At 38.7% G+C, this 14,032-nt stretch overlaps 1 protein-coding gene across 1 annotated transcript in view; it reads right to left on the bottom strand.

The window, feature by feature from the left end:
• CSMD1 (CUB and Sushi multiple domains 1) overlaps positions 1–14,032 on the bottom strand; it is a 1,979,019-nt gene that overhangs the window by 1,068,022 nt on the left and 896,965 nt on the right. The window contains exon 5 of the mRNA XM_037894193.2: positions 13,729–13,936. Within this exon, the coding sequence (XP_037750121.1) occupies positions 13,729–13,936 (208 nt within the window). The remainder of the gene's footprint in view (positions 1–13,728; positions 13,937–14,032) is intronic.

The following is a 14,032-nucleotide window of genomic DNA, read 5'->3' on the forward strand; positions in this document are numbered from 1 at the left end:
CTGGTGAACCTCCTTTTACTTACTCACTTGGGGATAGAAAAAATAGAAATGATGTCTCACAGTCACTGCCTACATTGGTACTTGGGATTTTGGTACAATCATAACTGTATTTCTTCGCCACATTAGAGAAATCAAGCAGCACACTAATTTCCAAGTGCAGATCTCTGCACAGCAAAATCCAAGCATGCTAAGACAAATCACCAGCCTACTGTGCAGACATTTAAAAAAAAGTGTAGTTGTCAAAGAATGTGTTATTTAAATTCAATTTAGCATTATTTCAGAGTCAAAGTAGTAATCAATAGATCCTGTGTGCTAACTAAACAGTAATGCCATGGGCCAAGGTGTTTATTGAACATTACTGTGGGAACAGTTCATTAATGAGTTTACTCTAAGCTAATGTAAACTACAGTACTATTCTTATTAGTGGAACCATTCAAGGAATGGCAGCTAGCCAATAAAGCTTTCAGTGGAGTTTTTGTTTGTTTGTTCATTTTGTCCATCTCTCTATCCATTTATATATCTTGCTGAGTACGTATATAAAAACAGAATAGCATACAATAAACATTTTAGCTGAATATATCTATCCTTTGGGTATAATCAGCATGAAGATAAGAACAGGGCTCTTAAATTTTAACTTAACTTAACTTAAATTTTCTATATTTCATGTCTTTGTTTTACAAAATATATTGTTTTGAAATGATGGGATCATCGTGATTGTGGGAATGTTTTTACAGTGTGCAGACCTTCCTGAAAAGTGACATCTTAGACTATTAAAACACACCCAACTAGTCATTGTCCCATATATATGAGAGCTGGAAACAACATATTATTAGTGAAACATAAAAAGTTCTAAAAATAAAACATTTAATTGAGAGGAAGGTTTGTGGCTAGAATTACAATCATTGTTGTAATATGTCACAAAAGTTATCAGCTGTATGTAGTAGAATCCGAATCCTGTGAGATGCTGAGCACCCTCAGCTCCCATTGAAATAAATATTCATGGCAATATGTTTGACCTACCATGTGTAATTGATCAGCCTGACATTATTCCTGAATCAGACATCAGAAACTGACCCAGAACTTGGCTAAAGCTCTATCCGAACAATCTTTTTTCTTTTTTTCACATTTATACATTACACCTACAATGGTTGGTCTTAAGAATTTTTCAGTTGCCTTTGAGGGAGTGTTCCCACAGTAGCTCTTCATGCATATATACGTTATCAGCCACACACATACACTTTAGCCACTTATTCAAGTTCCCCTCTCCATAGATAGGGAAGGGAGAGTGAGCAAGTTAATTTATTTTTGTTTTGCTTTTGTTACTTCTTTTTATTACTTGGTAGGCTCTAGGCTACTATGGTAACGAGGCAATGTAACACATAGATAATGGCAAGACTGCCCACATCAAGTGACGATGATGATTGCTATTTGTATTGTTGTAGAACCTAGGAGCCTCAATCATGGATTATCACCCCATTGTGCTGGGCACTGTACAAATACATACAAAGATGTTTCCTACTCTGAAGAGCTGTCTTTAGTATTGGTTTGTGTAATTATTTCTGATTTCTGTAGGAAAAGAGGGTGGGAATCTGGCAATTACAGTTCATTGTCAACTGCAATGACTAAAAGCTAGATCCTCTTTATATAATCAACATCCCTAAAATAAGCTCGGGCAGGACTTCTCATACTAACTGAACAGAGGATACGTCCTCTGTTGTAACAAGTTCTTTTCCTAAATTTACTTCCCAGGATTCTGTGAAGAAACTGGGATAACTGTATACATATTTTAAAACAATGCGGTAGACCACAGTAACACGGCGCATTATGAATCATCTTGGTTAGAAAGATAGTAATAGTATATTTTAGGTAAGCTTTTGGTTAATATACAAAAACTTTTGTTTGTATGCTTTGTTTTAAAAAATCCAGTCTTTTTTATGTTATTTCAAATGCAGTGGAAAATTATACTATAGGTCATGGTGCTCCTTAAGCATGTCCACTCACTCCTCTATTCTTGTCAGTTTGTGATGTAGTATGATGGATATGAATTAAGCCTTAATACATTTTTTTGGCACAGTAGGTTGTAAATTAGCAGGTGCAAAAGAAGCATCAATGTTCTGTTAATTAAGCATCAATTTACTGCTTCTATGGACCTCACCCCATACTCAGAACACATGTGATGTGAACAGATGCCTAGTCTAGGCACTAACTGCTTTTTTTGAGCTTTGAGAGGCAATATATTGCATGACCTTATTGCCACCATTACTATCATTAAGCCCATCTGCCATCATACTTACTTACTGCCCATCTGCCATCATACTTACTTTAGTTCCAGAATCTTTGTAATCTCTCCTTACATTTTTGTGCACAAAACTACGAGTAAATAAATTATTTGGGGATGATATATTGAAAGGGAAAGTCATTTCCAAAGTACTTTAATGCTAAAATATTCTGTTTATTTAAAATATTCATTCAGTAATCCTTCATTATTGCTCCTGCTGCTGGAATGTACAGTGAACACTTCAGATAACCCGTTTTTAGAGAGCCTGCTCCATCTGGGAGCTGGCGGCGGACATACTTTTTGTGGAGCCTCTGTTGTGGTGAGTACTCGTGGAGCATGATTTCCCCAATCATGGCTTCCAGCTCTCTTACTAATCTTAGTCCTCTGAGGTTTGCGCAGGCCTGGATAGTCAGCACACCCAAATCTCCTGCTATTGGTATGGATAAAAGCAGGAATTTGCTGCTATGAACTACATGAACTGGAACCTGGAACAGACCCCCAACACTGAATGATGGACTCCTGGGTCTTGGATCGACGTATACAAGGTAGATTTGCTGTTTGGATCATACCCACCCTGAAAACCATTGGTGTTCCTACCCTCTTGTCACATGAATTGAACCAACACAACATTTCTGTGGCAGGACTCTGCAAGACCCGTTGGAGTGGTGCCAATGAGACAATTACTTCAAATTCAGTAATGTGAATTTCAGGGGGTTTGCAGGATTTAATATCCTATAGTAGAAACAGATACAGATGCAGACTAAACATGCTTATTAACCTGACCTTAAATCTATTTTCCCTCTGCCCAAGGATACCAGCTTTCTATGACCCCCTTTACCAAACTACCCTACCCTACTCCTGGTCCCTACATAAAAAATTGCTACACCAAACATCCACAACTATTGGTGTTAAGAAGAGGTCATTTGGAGAAGGCATGTGTGCAGAAGCACAGCTCAACTGGCGGAGTTAAAATCTGGGGTCTGTGGTATACAGTAGTAATCATAAGAAGAATACAAGGTATGTGCTGTTGGGAGGATTAACTTTTCATTTTCTTATTTTTGGCTATTCTCACAATTTTGGAGCTGCATCCAAATTGGAACAGGAAAACTAAATTCAAATTGTGATCCCCTGTTGAAAATTGTAAGGGGATTGGATTCACAGTTTTTGTTGAGGCCCATCTTTAATACTTGAAGTCTAAAAATAAAATATTTGAAAAATCAAAACCATATTTCTTGAGCTGCCAAGTCTTCAGTTTAAAATATTGTGCGAGTTTTTGCACCTGAAGATTTGATGACATCACTAACTTCTCAAAAAGGAGCTGAGAGTATCAGGAATATTTTCATTTAATGCTTGGGATTTTACACCCCTTCTTAAAGGGTGGATCCTAAACATTGAACTCATATCTTGGCAAGTACAGGAGGAACTAATTTTCAAATATTATGGATCAAAATATAATTATTTGTAGCTCTTAAGTCTAGACATATAATATCATTGATCTGGAATCTAAAAGCTTTTAAATACTAAGTATCTCCAGGAAATGTATCATGTTGAACTGTAAGTCTCTATTATCTAATTATTAATGAGTCAACTACTTAATTCAACATCTGTTACTCTGACTCATTCTGTGCAAACTAAAGGGCGGTAGGAAACAAATAGCTAAGTAGAGAGGCCAGGAGCTATCCTAGCGGCTGTGGTGTTTAGTGATCACTCAGTGCTTAAGGTGCTTTATTCAGTGAGCAGTTCCAAATGGATCTGCTTAACAAGTAGACCTTCACAGCATCCTGCCTATACACTCTGTCTGGGAAGTTCAGCCCTTAAAAGCACAATCTCATCCCCACTCCCCCAAGCCAAAACTTAATAACATAACTTTAAAAAAAATCAACATTAATATAACACAGAATTACAAATACTTATAACCAACCTAATAGCTAAACTTACTAACAATGTTTAATTAGTCTTTGAGGTGCTGTTGCTTGGACTTAGATGAATCCTCTGCAATGTCAGCATTATTGCTGTTAGGAGGTGACAAATCCACTTGTTCTGGCTGTTCCATGTCTGGGGAATCAGTTGTCTCCACCTGCTGAGGGGTTGCCTGTCTGAGACCCTCTCAGGAAAAATGACAGACTCAGTGCCCCTTGTCTCCATCACTCCTGGGATTGTGAGAAGGTGTCATCTGTTCCTCTGTATTATGTATCCACATGGGTGACAACATCATAAGACTACGGGACCCCATCTTGCTAGCAGTTACATACCAAACCTCCTACAAACTCCTTAAACTGATGCCTGCTAAACTATGGCCCAGTGTCAGGCATTACTGTGACAGGATTACTATGTCTAGAAAAAATATATTTGATCTGCACAATCACCTGTTTAGCTGTAGTATCTTTTAGCAAGGATGTCCGAGGGAAGCGTGAATAATAAACTAGGACAAGTACATAGTTTTTTGCAGCCAATATAAACAAATCTGTGCCTACTTTGTTCCAGAAGGACATTTTATCCCGTGCCACCACCATGGGCTCTTTCACTTCAGTTGGTTTGTATTTTTGGCATACGCACCAAGCCTTAACAGCTTCCTCAGCCCTGGTCTACACTAGGACTTTAGGTCGAATTTAGCAGCGTTAAATCGATGTAAACCTGCACCCGTCCACACGATGAAGCCCTTTATTTCGACTTAAAGGGCTCTTAAAATCGATTTCCTTACTCCACCCCTGACAAGTGGATTAGCGCTTAAATCGGCCTTGCTGGGTCAAATTTGGGGTACTGTGGACACAATTCGACGGTATTGGCCTCCGGGAGCTATCCCAGAGTGCTCCATTGTGACTGCTCTGGACAGCACTCTCAACTCAGATGCACGATTGTTTGCCATTGCTCTGACGCAGGGAGGGGCGACTGAAGACACGGCTTACAGGGTTGGCTTACAGGGAGTTAAAATCAACAAAGGGGGTGGCTTTACATCAAGGAGTATTTCAGGCAGGACTTCACGGAGGGTTCCAATAAGAAATGGTGCACCTAAGTTATTGTTCTTATTGGAACAAGGAGGTTAGTCTGGCGTCTGATTGATACATGGCTAGATTTACTTCGCTGCACCTTCTCTGTGAGTGACTGCAGTGTGACCTAGAGGAATGAGTCCCCTAGACGGGGGGCGGAGAGGGGGGTTTGCAAATGAGTACAAAACAAATCTGGTCTATTTCTTGTTTTGATACACTCCATCTATCTTTTACATCTTTGGCTGGCAGCAGACAGTGCAGAAGGACTGCATGCCATCCACATCTCATGGCTGCTCGGCAGAAGATGGTACAATAGGACTGCTAGCCATCCTCATCTCTTGCCTGCCCGGCAGAAGATGATGCAATAGGACTGCTAGCAATCCGTTATCACCTGCCTGCTCACCATAAGATGGTTCAATAGGACTGACTGCAGGACTAAAGAGAATGACCTGATAAAGTCACTCCAAATTTAGTCCCTGTGCCCATGTCTGCCCAGGCCCTCCTGATCGACCTCACAGAGGCGACCAGGAGCACCTCGGACATGACGATGATGGCTACCAGTCCTATTGCACTGTCTGCTGCCACAAGGCAATGGGTTGCTGCTGCTGTGTAGCAATGCAGTACCGCGTCTGCCAGCACCCAGGAGACATACGGTGACAGTGAGCTGAGTGGGCTCCACGCTTGCTGTGTTATGGCGTCTGCACAGGTAACTCAGGAAAAAAGGCGCGAAACGATTGTCTGCCCTTGCTTTCACGGAGGGAGGGAGGGAACGGGGGCCTGATGATATGTACCCAGAACCACCCGCGACAATGTTTTAGCCCCATCAGCCATTGGGATCTCAACCCAGAATTCCAATGGGCAGCGGAGACTGCGGGAACTGTGGGATAGCTACCCACAGTGCCACACTCCGGAAGTCGACTCTAGCCTCGGTACTGTGGAAGCACTCCGCCGAGTTAATGCACTTAATGCACTTAGAGCATTTTCTGTGGGGACACACACACTCGAATATATAAAACCGATTTCTAAAAAAACGACTTCTATAAATTCGACCTAATTTCGTAGTGTAGACATACCCTCAGTGTTGCTGTTCATTTGATGCCAGTATAAAGATATCTCTGGCCCATGTCTTAATTTTTTCAATACCACAGCTACTAGGACACACATCAAGCATAAAAAACAAAAATACTTGGCATCAGCAATCTCTCCAAAAACTTTTCCCCTTGTATGTAGTCTAAAATGTTCCCTTTTCACGTTTATTTAATTCTTCTGGTCTATACATAAGTGAAAGGCTTCTTTTCCCCCCTACAATAACCAACAAATACCACTCTGTTGGTTCTTCTACTGGCTCTATGATACCCAGAAGAATGAATCTATCCAGCTCCTCTTTAGCCTCTGCCTTACGGTGAGGTATGCTTTCCTACGGCCATGAATTTTGGGGTAGTTGGTCTCTTTCAGCTTATTCTGTACTCTGTTGAGAACTTCTTATCCTCTGGAAGACTTCCTCAATTGTTTTGGTTTCCGGCTCCTCCAAAGAGTGCACCATCTTGATGTGAACAAGGCCTTGACACACTTCTAACCCAAGAATAGGTTCTTTTCCCTAATACTATTACATATTGTATCTTTGTCATGTACTACTACAAACCGTATCTTTTGCAGTATGTTATTTATTCAGACCTTTAGTTCACATACATCTTTAGTGTATGGAGATAAGCTTACCCCTGCAAGTCCTTAGTTTTACCTGTTTACCCTCCAGTACCTGTGGCTTTTCTTTTAGTGTTAGATACACTGTTTCTGGCAAAACATTAGCTTTTGCGCCAGTGTTCAACTTCAAAGAAATAAACGTTGCATTTGCTTTCACATTGTAATCTAATAATCTTGGGCTGTAACATTGTCCATAGCTCCAGTGAAGCATTCATCTGTGCTGGGGTGCTGTCCTCTTTGTCCAGGCTGTGCACACTTCGCTGGTGCTTGCAAGCTCTCGCAAAGTGATGTAATCATTTTTGGAATCTTTTCCCATATGCCAGGCATTGTCTTGGCTTGTGTTGCTTGCCACAAAGTGTTCTGCTCCATGTGCTGTTTTTACTGGACTCCAACTCTGAGCTCTGTATTCCTTTCTGCCTCAGGTCTCTCTTCTTGTAGAATTTTGGATTCTCAATGAGGGCACTGTCTACCTTCCATAAGCTTTATTCTGGACTGGGTGACTTCCCGCTAGAAAAATTCTAATTACTTTGTCAGGGATTAGTTCTGTGTCTTCCAGTAAACTGTCTGAATTTTTTTGTTCTAGATCCCAGTCAGTCTGGTCTCCTTTCAGGGTCTCAGTTATTTGCCACTCTTCACTCCCTTATATGTTTTTTCAGGACTGGATCTTCAGCCTTAGATCAGTCACAAACTCTTCTGTGGTTTTCCCTTCTTTTTGTACATTCTGCTTAAAAATGTCTCTCTCGTACGTTTCATTTTTACCTGGAGTGGAGTACCTTGTCAAATTTATGTAATAAACAAACAGTTTCACGGATACCTTGTTCTGCTTGAATTACCTGAGAACTGTTAAACACATCAAGTGTATCAGAACCTGCTATTGTCAGAAATAAGGCTATCTTCTGACAGAGTGAAGCACTCTTTAAATCTTCTTCAGTTGTTTTATTACTTTATTCAGTGTCCATTTGCAACTGGTTGTGCACTGAAGACATTGGACATCTTACGTTTTTTTTCCCAGACAGTCCAATAATATGTATTACTAGCACCTTTCCCACTCAGGAGATTTTAAAAGGCTTTGCAAAGTAATACATTAAAAACTGATAGTGCAAAAATATTGTGTGTAAACATAGCAGCTCTTATCTTTCCAAAATTCCCTAATCTTTGAGCCCATAATCAGTCCTGGGACTCACTTTGTAACAATTCTGAGATCCAAGCCTGGATTAACCAATGTGTACTCAGTGCACTTTCACAAGGCACCCATCTCTCGGTGGCCGCTGACCACTAAGAAAAAACAAACAAACCCTCAACAGTGCTGCAGCCCAAGTGCCAGACGATAATGGCTCTCAGTTAAATTTGCCCCTGCTACCCCTCCATGATTGGTACTGCAGTGAGTGGTATGTAGGTCAGTGTGTGTGGCTGTCAGGACAAGTGGTGCCTGGGGAAAGGTTACTGGTATATGTGGAGTGGCAGAGGCATTTGGGTGTCTCTGTGTGGGTGTGGAGTGAAAGAGGCATTCTGGGATCTGGGTATAGGGTTGGGTATGTATGGGCAGGGGAGCTTTCAAGGTGTGTGTATGCGGGGGATTTCCATAGTGCATGGGGCCCCTAAATTCTTTCCTCTTGGCCTGTTGAGAGCTATGTGGTGTAACAGATGCAAGAATATGGATCTCCAGAGGCAACATATTCAAAGAATTTAACCTAACTTAATATCCTTAGCACTAGCTTACTGTTGTAGATTAAACTTAAAATAAAATAAAAAAAGACTTGGACAGATTCCAGAGAGTGGCAGACACACTAGACTGGAACTGATGAAGGTGGGAGAGAGACCAAGACAACCCAGGCTGGGGAAACACAGTAAGGAAGAGTGTGTCTGTATTCTAGCTGCATAAGAAGCTTGAAAACTGAGAAAAGGACACGAAGACCAAGTAGAAAGCTTTGTTATTTGGCTAGGGGCTAATTCTGCCATCCTTATTCAGACTGTGACAGAATCAGGCCCTTATGGATGACATCTGCTGTAGCAGGATTCAGTATATATGGGGCGGGAGTAAAATAGTTAGCAAGAAGGAAAGGAAGATGGAATTTGATTGTTTATGCAAAAGTTATATATTTAGTCAACATAACTGGTTGCAATCTCTAATCCTTTTCATGTAAATTATTTATAAACTATTTCAAGATAAAGATTTTTCAAAACAAACATCCAATATTTTTACACTGTCCACTCTCTCTTCACACTTATAGTGCTTCTCTCTCTCTCTCTCACACACACACACTCATTTTGTAAGTATTTCTACTTTTGTAACATATTTTAAGTTTCACCTTGTACATTTATAAAGTTCTATGAGCAATCAGATTACAAAGCCATATTAGTTAATGCTGTTACATATCTTTGTAAATGTAAAGAAAAATGTACAAGGACTAAGTGGTGTTAATGCTGAATCTCAGACATAAGGATCTACTTGCTTGGGTTAATATTTATCCAGCAGTTTCAATATTTTAGGCACTTTACACATGGAAGCTAGTGTAAAGGAGCCAAAGGGTAATTTTCCTTTTCCTTGTAGCCTAAAAGGAACAAGTCTGTCTCTTCTTCTGGTGGTTGAGGAAAAAGAAAATAAAAGAGCTCTGCAATGTTAAGAGGTACAGTCAGGAACCCTTTTTCGCTGTATAACAAGAACTTTATTGAACTTAAAAATTTATAAGCAATGCTGCATATACCTTGTATGCCAGTAGATGGTGACTTTACATCAATTCGGTATCTACATAACACTGGGCTGGATCATCTGCAGGAATAAATTGGTATAGCTCCATAGGCTCCAGTAAAACTATCCATGTGCTTAAAGTTAAGCATGGGTATAAGTGTTTGCAAGTCAGGGCCATTTATAATTACTTCTTACTCTCTTCTTATAAATGGCATTCACCTGGAAGCAACATCTAAGTGATATTTTTAGACAGTGATATTATATGAATGGACATCAGATGAAAAGTGTGACAATCTCAGCTGGACCTTTTGGAAGCTAAAAGCTGTACTGTAGGTTCTTCAAAACTATTTTGAAATACATTCTTTTTTGAAAAAGAAAACATGGCAAATTGTTGTTTTCAACCCACTGAACTGGCCAAACCAACTGCAAACTGCTACATAAATTCCTCCATTTTTTTCCAAGTTAGGAAAACTTTAGAGATACTTGAGCTTTTAAAAATACATTAAATTGTTTGAATTCAGAATATTTTTAGAATGGGTCAGTTCAAAGTTTGAAAATGTTAATGTTCCTAGTCACTGAGCATTTAAGGTTCTTTTCATACTAGTACTGCATGTACCACTACAAAAGAACCTAAGCAATGAAATATCGTCTTACTTGGTGAAGAAGCATTAGATTGGACAAAATTACTCTATTCTCTAAGTCAGTCCTCCATGAAATTGCTTTAACTTTTGGAGAAAAGAGAAAGAAGTTAGGCATTTGGTTCTTAGGACAAAGCTCTAAATAATATCAAGATGTATGGTAAGAGTGGAAAAGAAACATTCTGAGAGACTTGAAGAAGAAATGAAGTTTGTATATTAGTTCTAATTTATTGATGATTCTCCAAAGAAAATGTATCCTCTTTCCAGTAACACACTCAACATGTATCTTTATAAATAATGTTTAAGGATTACTTCAGATCATTTTTAGCTTTCTTGTAGAATTCTTTATCCAGAAAAAAATGGGATAAAATGCTGTTTACACAGTTTGCATATACACAGTTTGTATATAAATTTATGCTGGATTGAAATATGTCAAACAACATTTTCTCTTGTATAAAGAACTCTTTCTTGACAAGAAACACAAATAGAAAATAAAAATGAAAACAAAGAAACCTGAGAATTTAAAATGCATATATATGTGAACTAAGAGAATACAAAATTAGAAAAAAAAATCATTAAGTATATCAGTTATGGCTGCAACCAATAAACTGCTGTAATTTATACTTTTCCATCACACTACACAGAAGCATTTTAAAATAACAGTTTTATATTATAGTAAACTGAACTACTCAGTAAGTTACACTTCTATTGGTCCAAGGTCTAATCAATTTAATGAGAGATTAAAATGTCTCTTACACATGCTTCATACGTTGCATTACCTCTACAACCCAAGAATTATTCCATTTTCAAGAACAATCTGCTATTGTAGTCAAATGAACTTTTCTATTATTTACAACATTTTCAGGGAAATGTATTATAAAAAATAATGCAGTGTAAAAACCTGCCTGAATCCTGTGGGTATGTGCTTGGTATGCTACCACTAGCTGCAGCCCGGGCCACCTTGGCTACACTACTATTTCTGGCACATGAGTTTGACCAGAACTAATGCAAGTATGTCTGTACAAGCTGGGAATCACACCACTCACTCCGAGGGTAGCCGTAGACTTAGTGTTTGCAAGGTATCATGCACAGCTGTTGTGCCATATAAACAACAGCGAAAAACTACAGAACCATTCGTCTGGTTTTTTCCCCCTTCCCCTCTTCCATTTTAGCTTTAGTAATGACATATCCTCTGTCTCCCTGAACACTGCCTTAGGAAATTTTTTGCCCAGTTCCACTAATAAGCATTCATTTAATTGAAAGAACAATCATCATTACTGGGCCACACAAAATGCAATAAAAATAGTAATTCTGTAATAGGGCTAGATTTGACAAAATGGGAGCAACTGGGGGGAAAATGACATTTTTGACTGATACATGTATAGTCCATTAGGTTTAAATACTGAACAACCGCACATTTAACAGCCTGCTCGTTTTAGTAGATTACATCATACACTACATTTAGCATATTTCTAGTGCAGCTATGGTAACCGTTCTTGCTTAAACATGACTGGGTATGTAACTTCATTCCAAATTAGCTGAGAATGATGGAGAATCCTATTAAGTTCTTGGTTCAATTTCTCACAAAGCAACTTTTTTCATATAATGGTGAGCAGAGAGAATTTTCTTCCAGTTAATTCTATTTTGTGTTTGTATTGGTGGTTTAGAGAGAGAGTGTGAGTCACATTTCTGGCATCTATTCTGCAGGAAGGGAGTGTAATTTCTTTCTTTCTTTCTCTTTTTTTTTTTTTTTAAACAAGAGCCCAGTGTTATGAATTAGCACTCACCCTGCAGGTGGAAAATGAAGGCTCTACGATGGCATACTAAACTCATCAGATATTTTAGTGTAATAAATAGGTCTGAATCAAGCAAATCAGGAAAACCAGTTCAGTTGAGAAAGTCCTCTTACCAATATAAAATTAGTGCTGGCTAGCTTTCTGCTACTCTCTGTTCAGCCTCTTGCTCACAAGGAGATCCCATGGGTTCATCTATGATAAACAGTATTTTATGCGGGGAGGGAACTTTTATGGCAAAATTTTTAAAAGACATCAGACAATTTGTACATGGGAAAATGTGATATTTGTGTGTGCATTCACTACAATGGCACTACAGTTTAGGAGAATAAAAGTGCAAATAGCTTAGTACATATCCTATTAGCCAGTTGCACATAAAATGAACTAGTTTTCATATGCATCTGCAGAATTGCAGGTAAACCTTCCTCTTCTTGTTTTGAATGCCTAGTCCTTAAAGGCTGACTTTGAAATAGTAAAGAACTAAAAAAAGTTTGCTGCTTAGAAGTGCATGCATGAGAGAGAGAGAGACAGTAACCCCTTTAAACATGCTACAGACGGTATTTGCATAGCATAGTTTCTACAATCTGCAATACTTTTAGTCAAAAAACATTTACTTCTCTTGGCTATATTCGAGAACAAGAAACACACACACACACATTAACCATCACAGACTCTTTCCTGATAGATAGAGTTTGACCCTGGGCATCTAGACTTCAGAGACATGCTAATGCAAGAGCCATGCACTGTTCTGCAATGAATTAATTGCCATAAATTACAAATTGTGATATAAACAAAATAAGAACTGCCTTTCACTTGCTAAAAAAAAAGGGTGCTCTTTTAGCAGTATTAATAATGGTGCTCATTAGTTATTATAACACAGAGTAGAGCAGTTCTGAGGAGCCAGGCAGACTGAGTAGAACAGAGGAAAGGGAGCAGTCAAAACTGCATTTAGTTACTAAACGCTGTTATTTGGACCCCACTCTGCCTGTGTGGTTCCTTCATATGATGTTTGTTGTGTAAAGAGAAAAAGACACAACAGATCTCAGATGTGAAATAATACATAGTTGTCCCACTGACATAGGCAATTAACCAAATTTGTTTGTTTGTCTATTGAACAAAATAAGGACCTGATTCTAATCTCTCACCCCAGTTCACCTCAACGGAAGTATGTCTCTTTTATTATGGTGCAAGTGAATCAGAATCACTCCAATATCACATAAAATCAATGGGTGAAACTCTGGCCCCTTTTAAGTCAATAGCAAAACTCCCATTGACTTAAATGGATCCAGGATTTCTCCTATTGTATTTTTATTGTTTGGGTATCAAAGTGTGAAAAACTAGTTTTATTGTAATAGTTGGAAATATTCTGATTGTCAAATTTCAAACAAACAATCTTGTGTATAAAACCCAACGAGTATGTATCCAACCAATATAATTCCTTTTTTGGGGTGAGGAAGGTGGGATTGAAGGATGGGTAAACAGATAAAGCCCAAAATCATAATGCTTTCATTTCTGGATGGTCTAGAGGCCTGAAGAGAGACAACATATACAAACAAAAAACAATCATTAATTGTCCAAAAAAAATACTCACTATCAAACAAGAAAATAGAAAATGGGATGATTGTCCCATCTCTGGACTTACCAGATTGATGGTGCTTCAGTTCCACTGATCTCTAAGAAATCATATCCTTCCTCAAACTGGAAATCTGTAAAGACCAGAGCAATGGTATCTCCTGGTTCAGCCAGAATTGTCCATGTGCAGTCAGCATTATTTTCATACTCCGAAGGGAAATGAGGACTTGAAATAGTTCCGCTTGTCCCACGTAGAGTTCCTCCACAAGCACCTTCAGCTGATGAATACAACAACAATTTCTCATGAAGTGAGGTTATCTTAGCAAACAAAATAGCATTCATTTCAATTACCATGGAAAATTGACCACTAGTAT

This window comes from Chelonia mydas, chromosome 3, assembly GCF_015237465.2.
Source record: "Chelonia mydas isolate rCheMyd1 chromosome 3, rCheMyd1.pri.v2, whole genome shotgun sequence".
Lineage (NCBI taxonomy): Eukaryota > Metazoa > Chordata > Testudines > Cheloniidae > Chelonia > Chelonia mydas.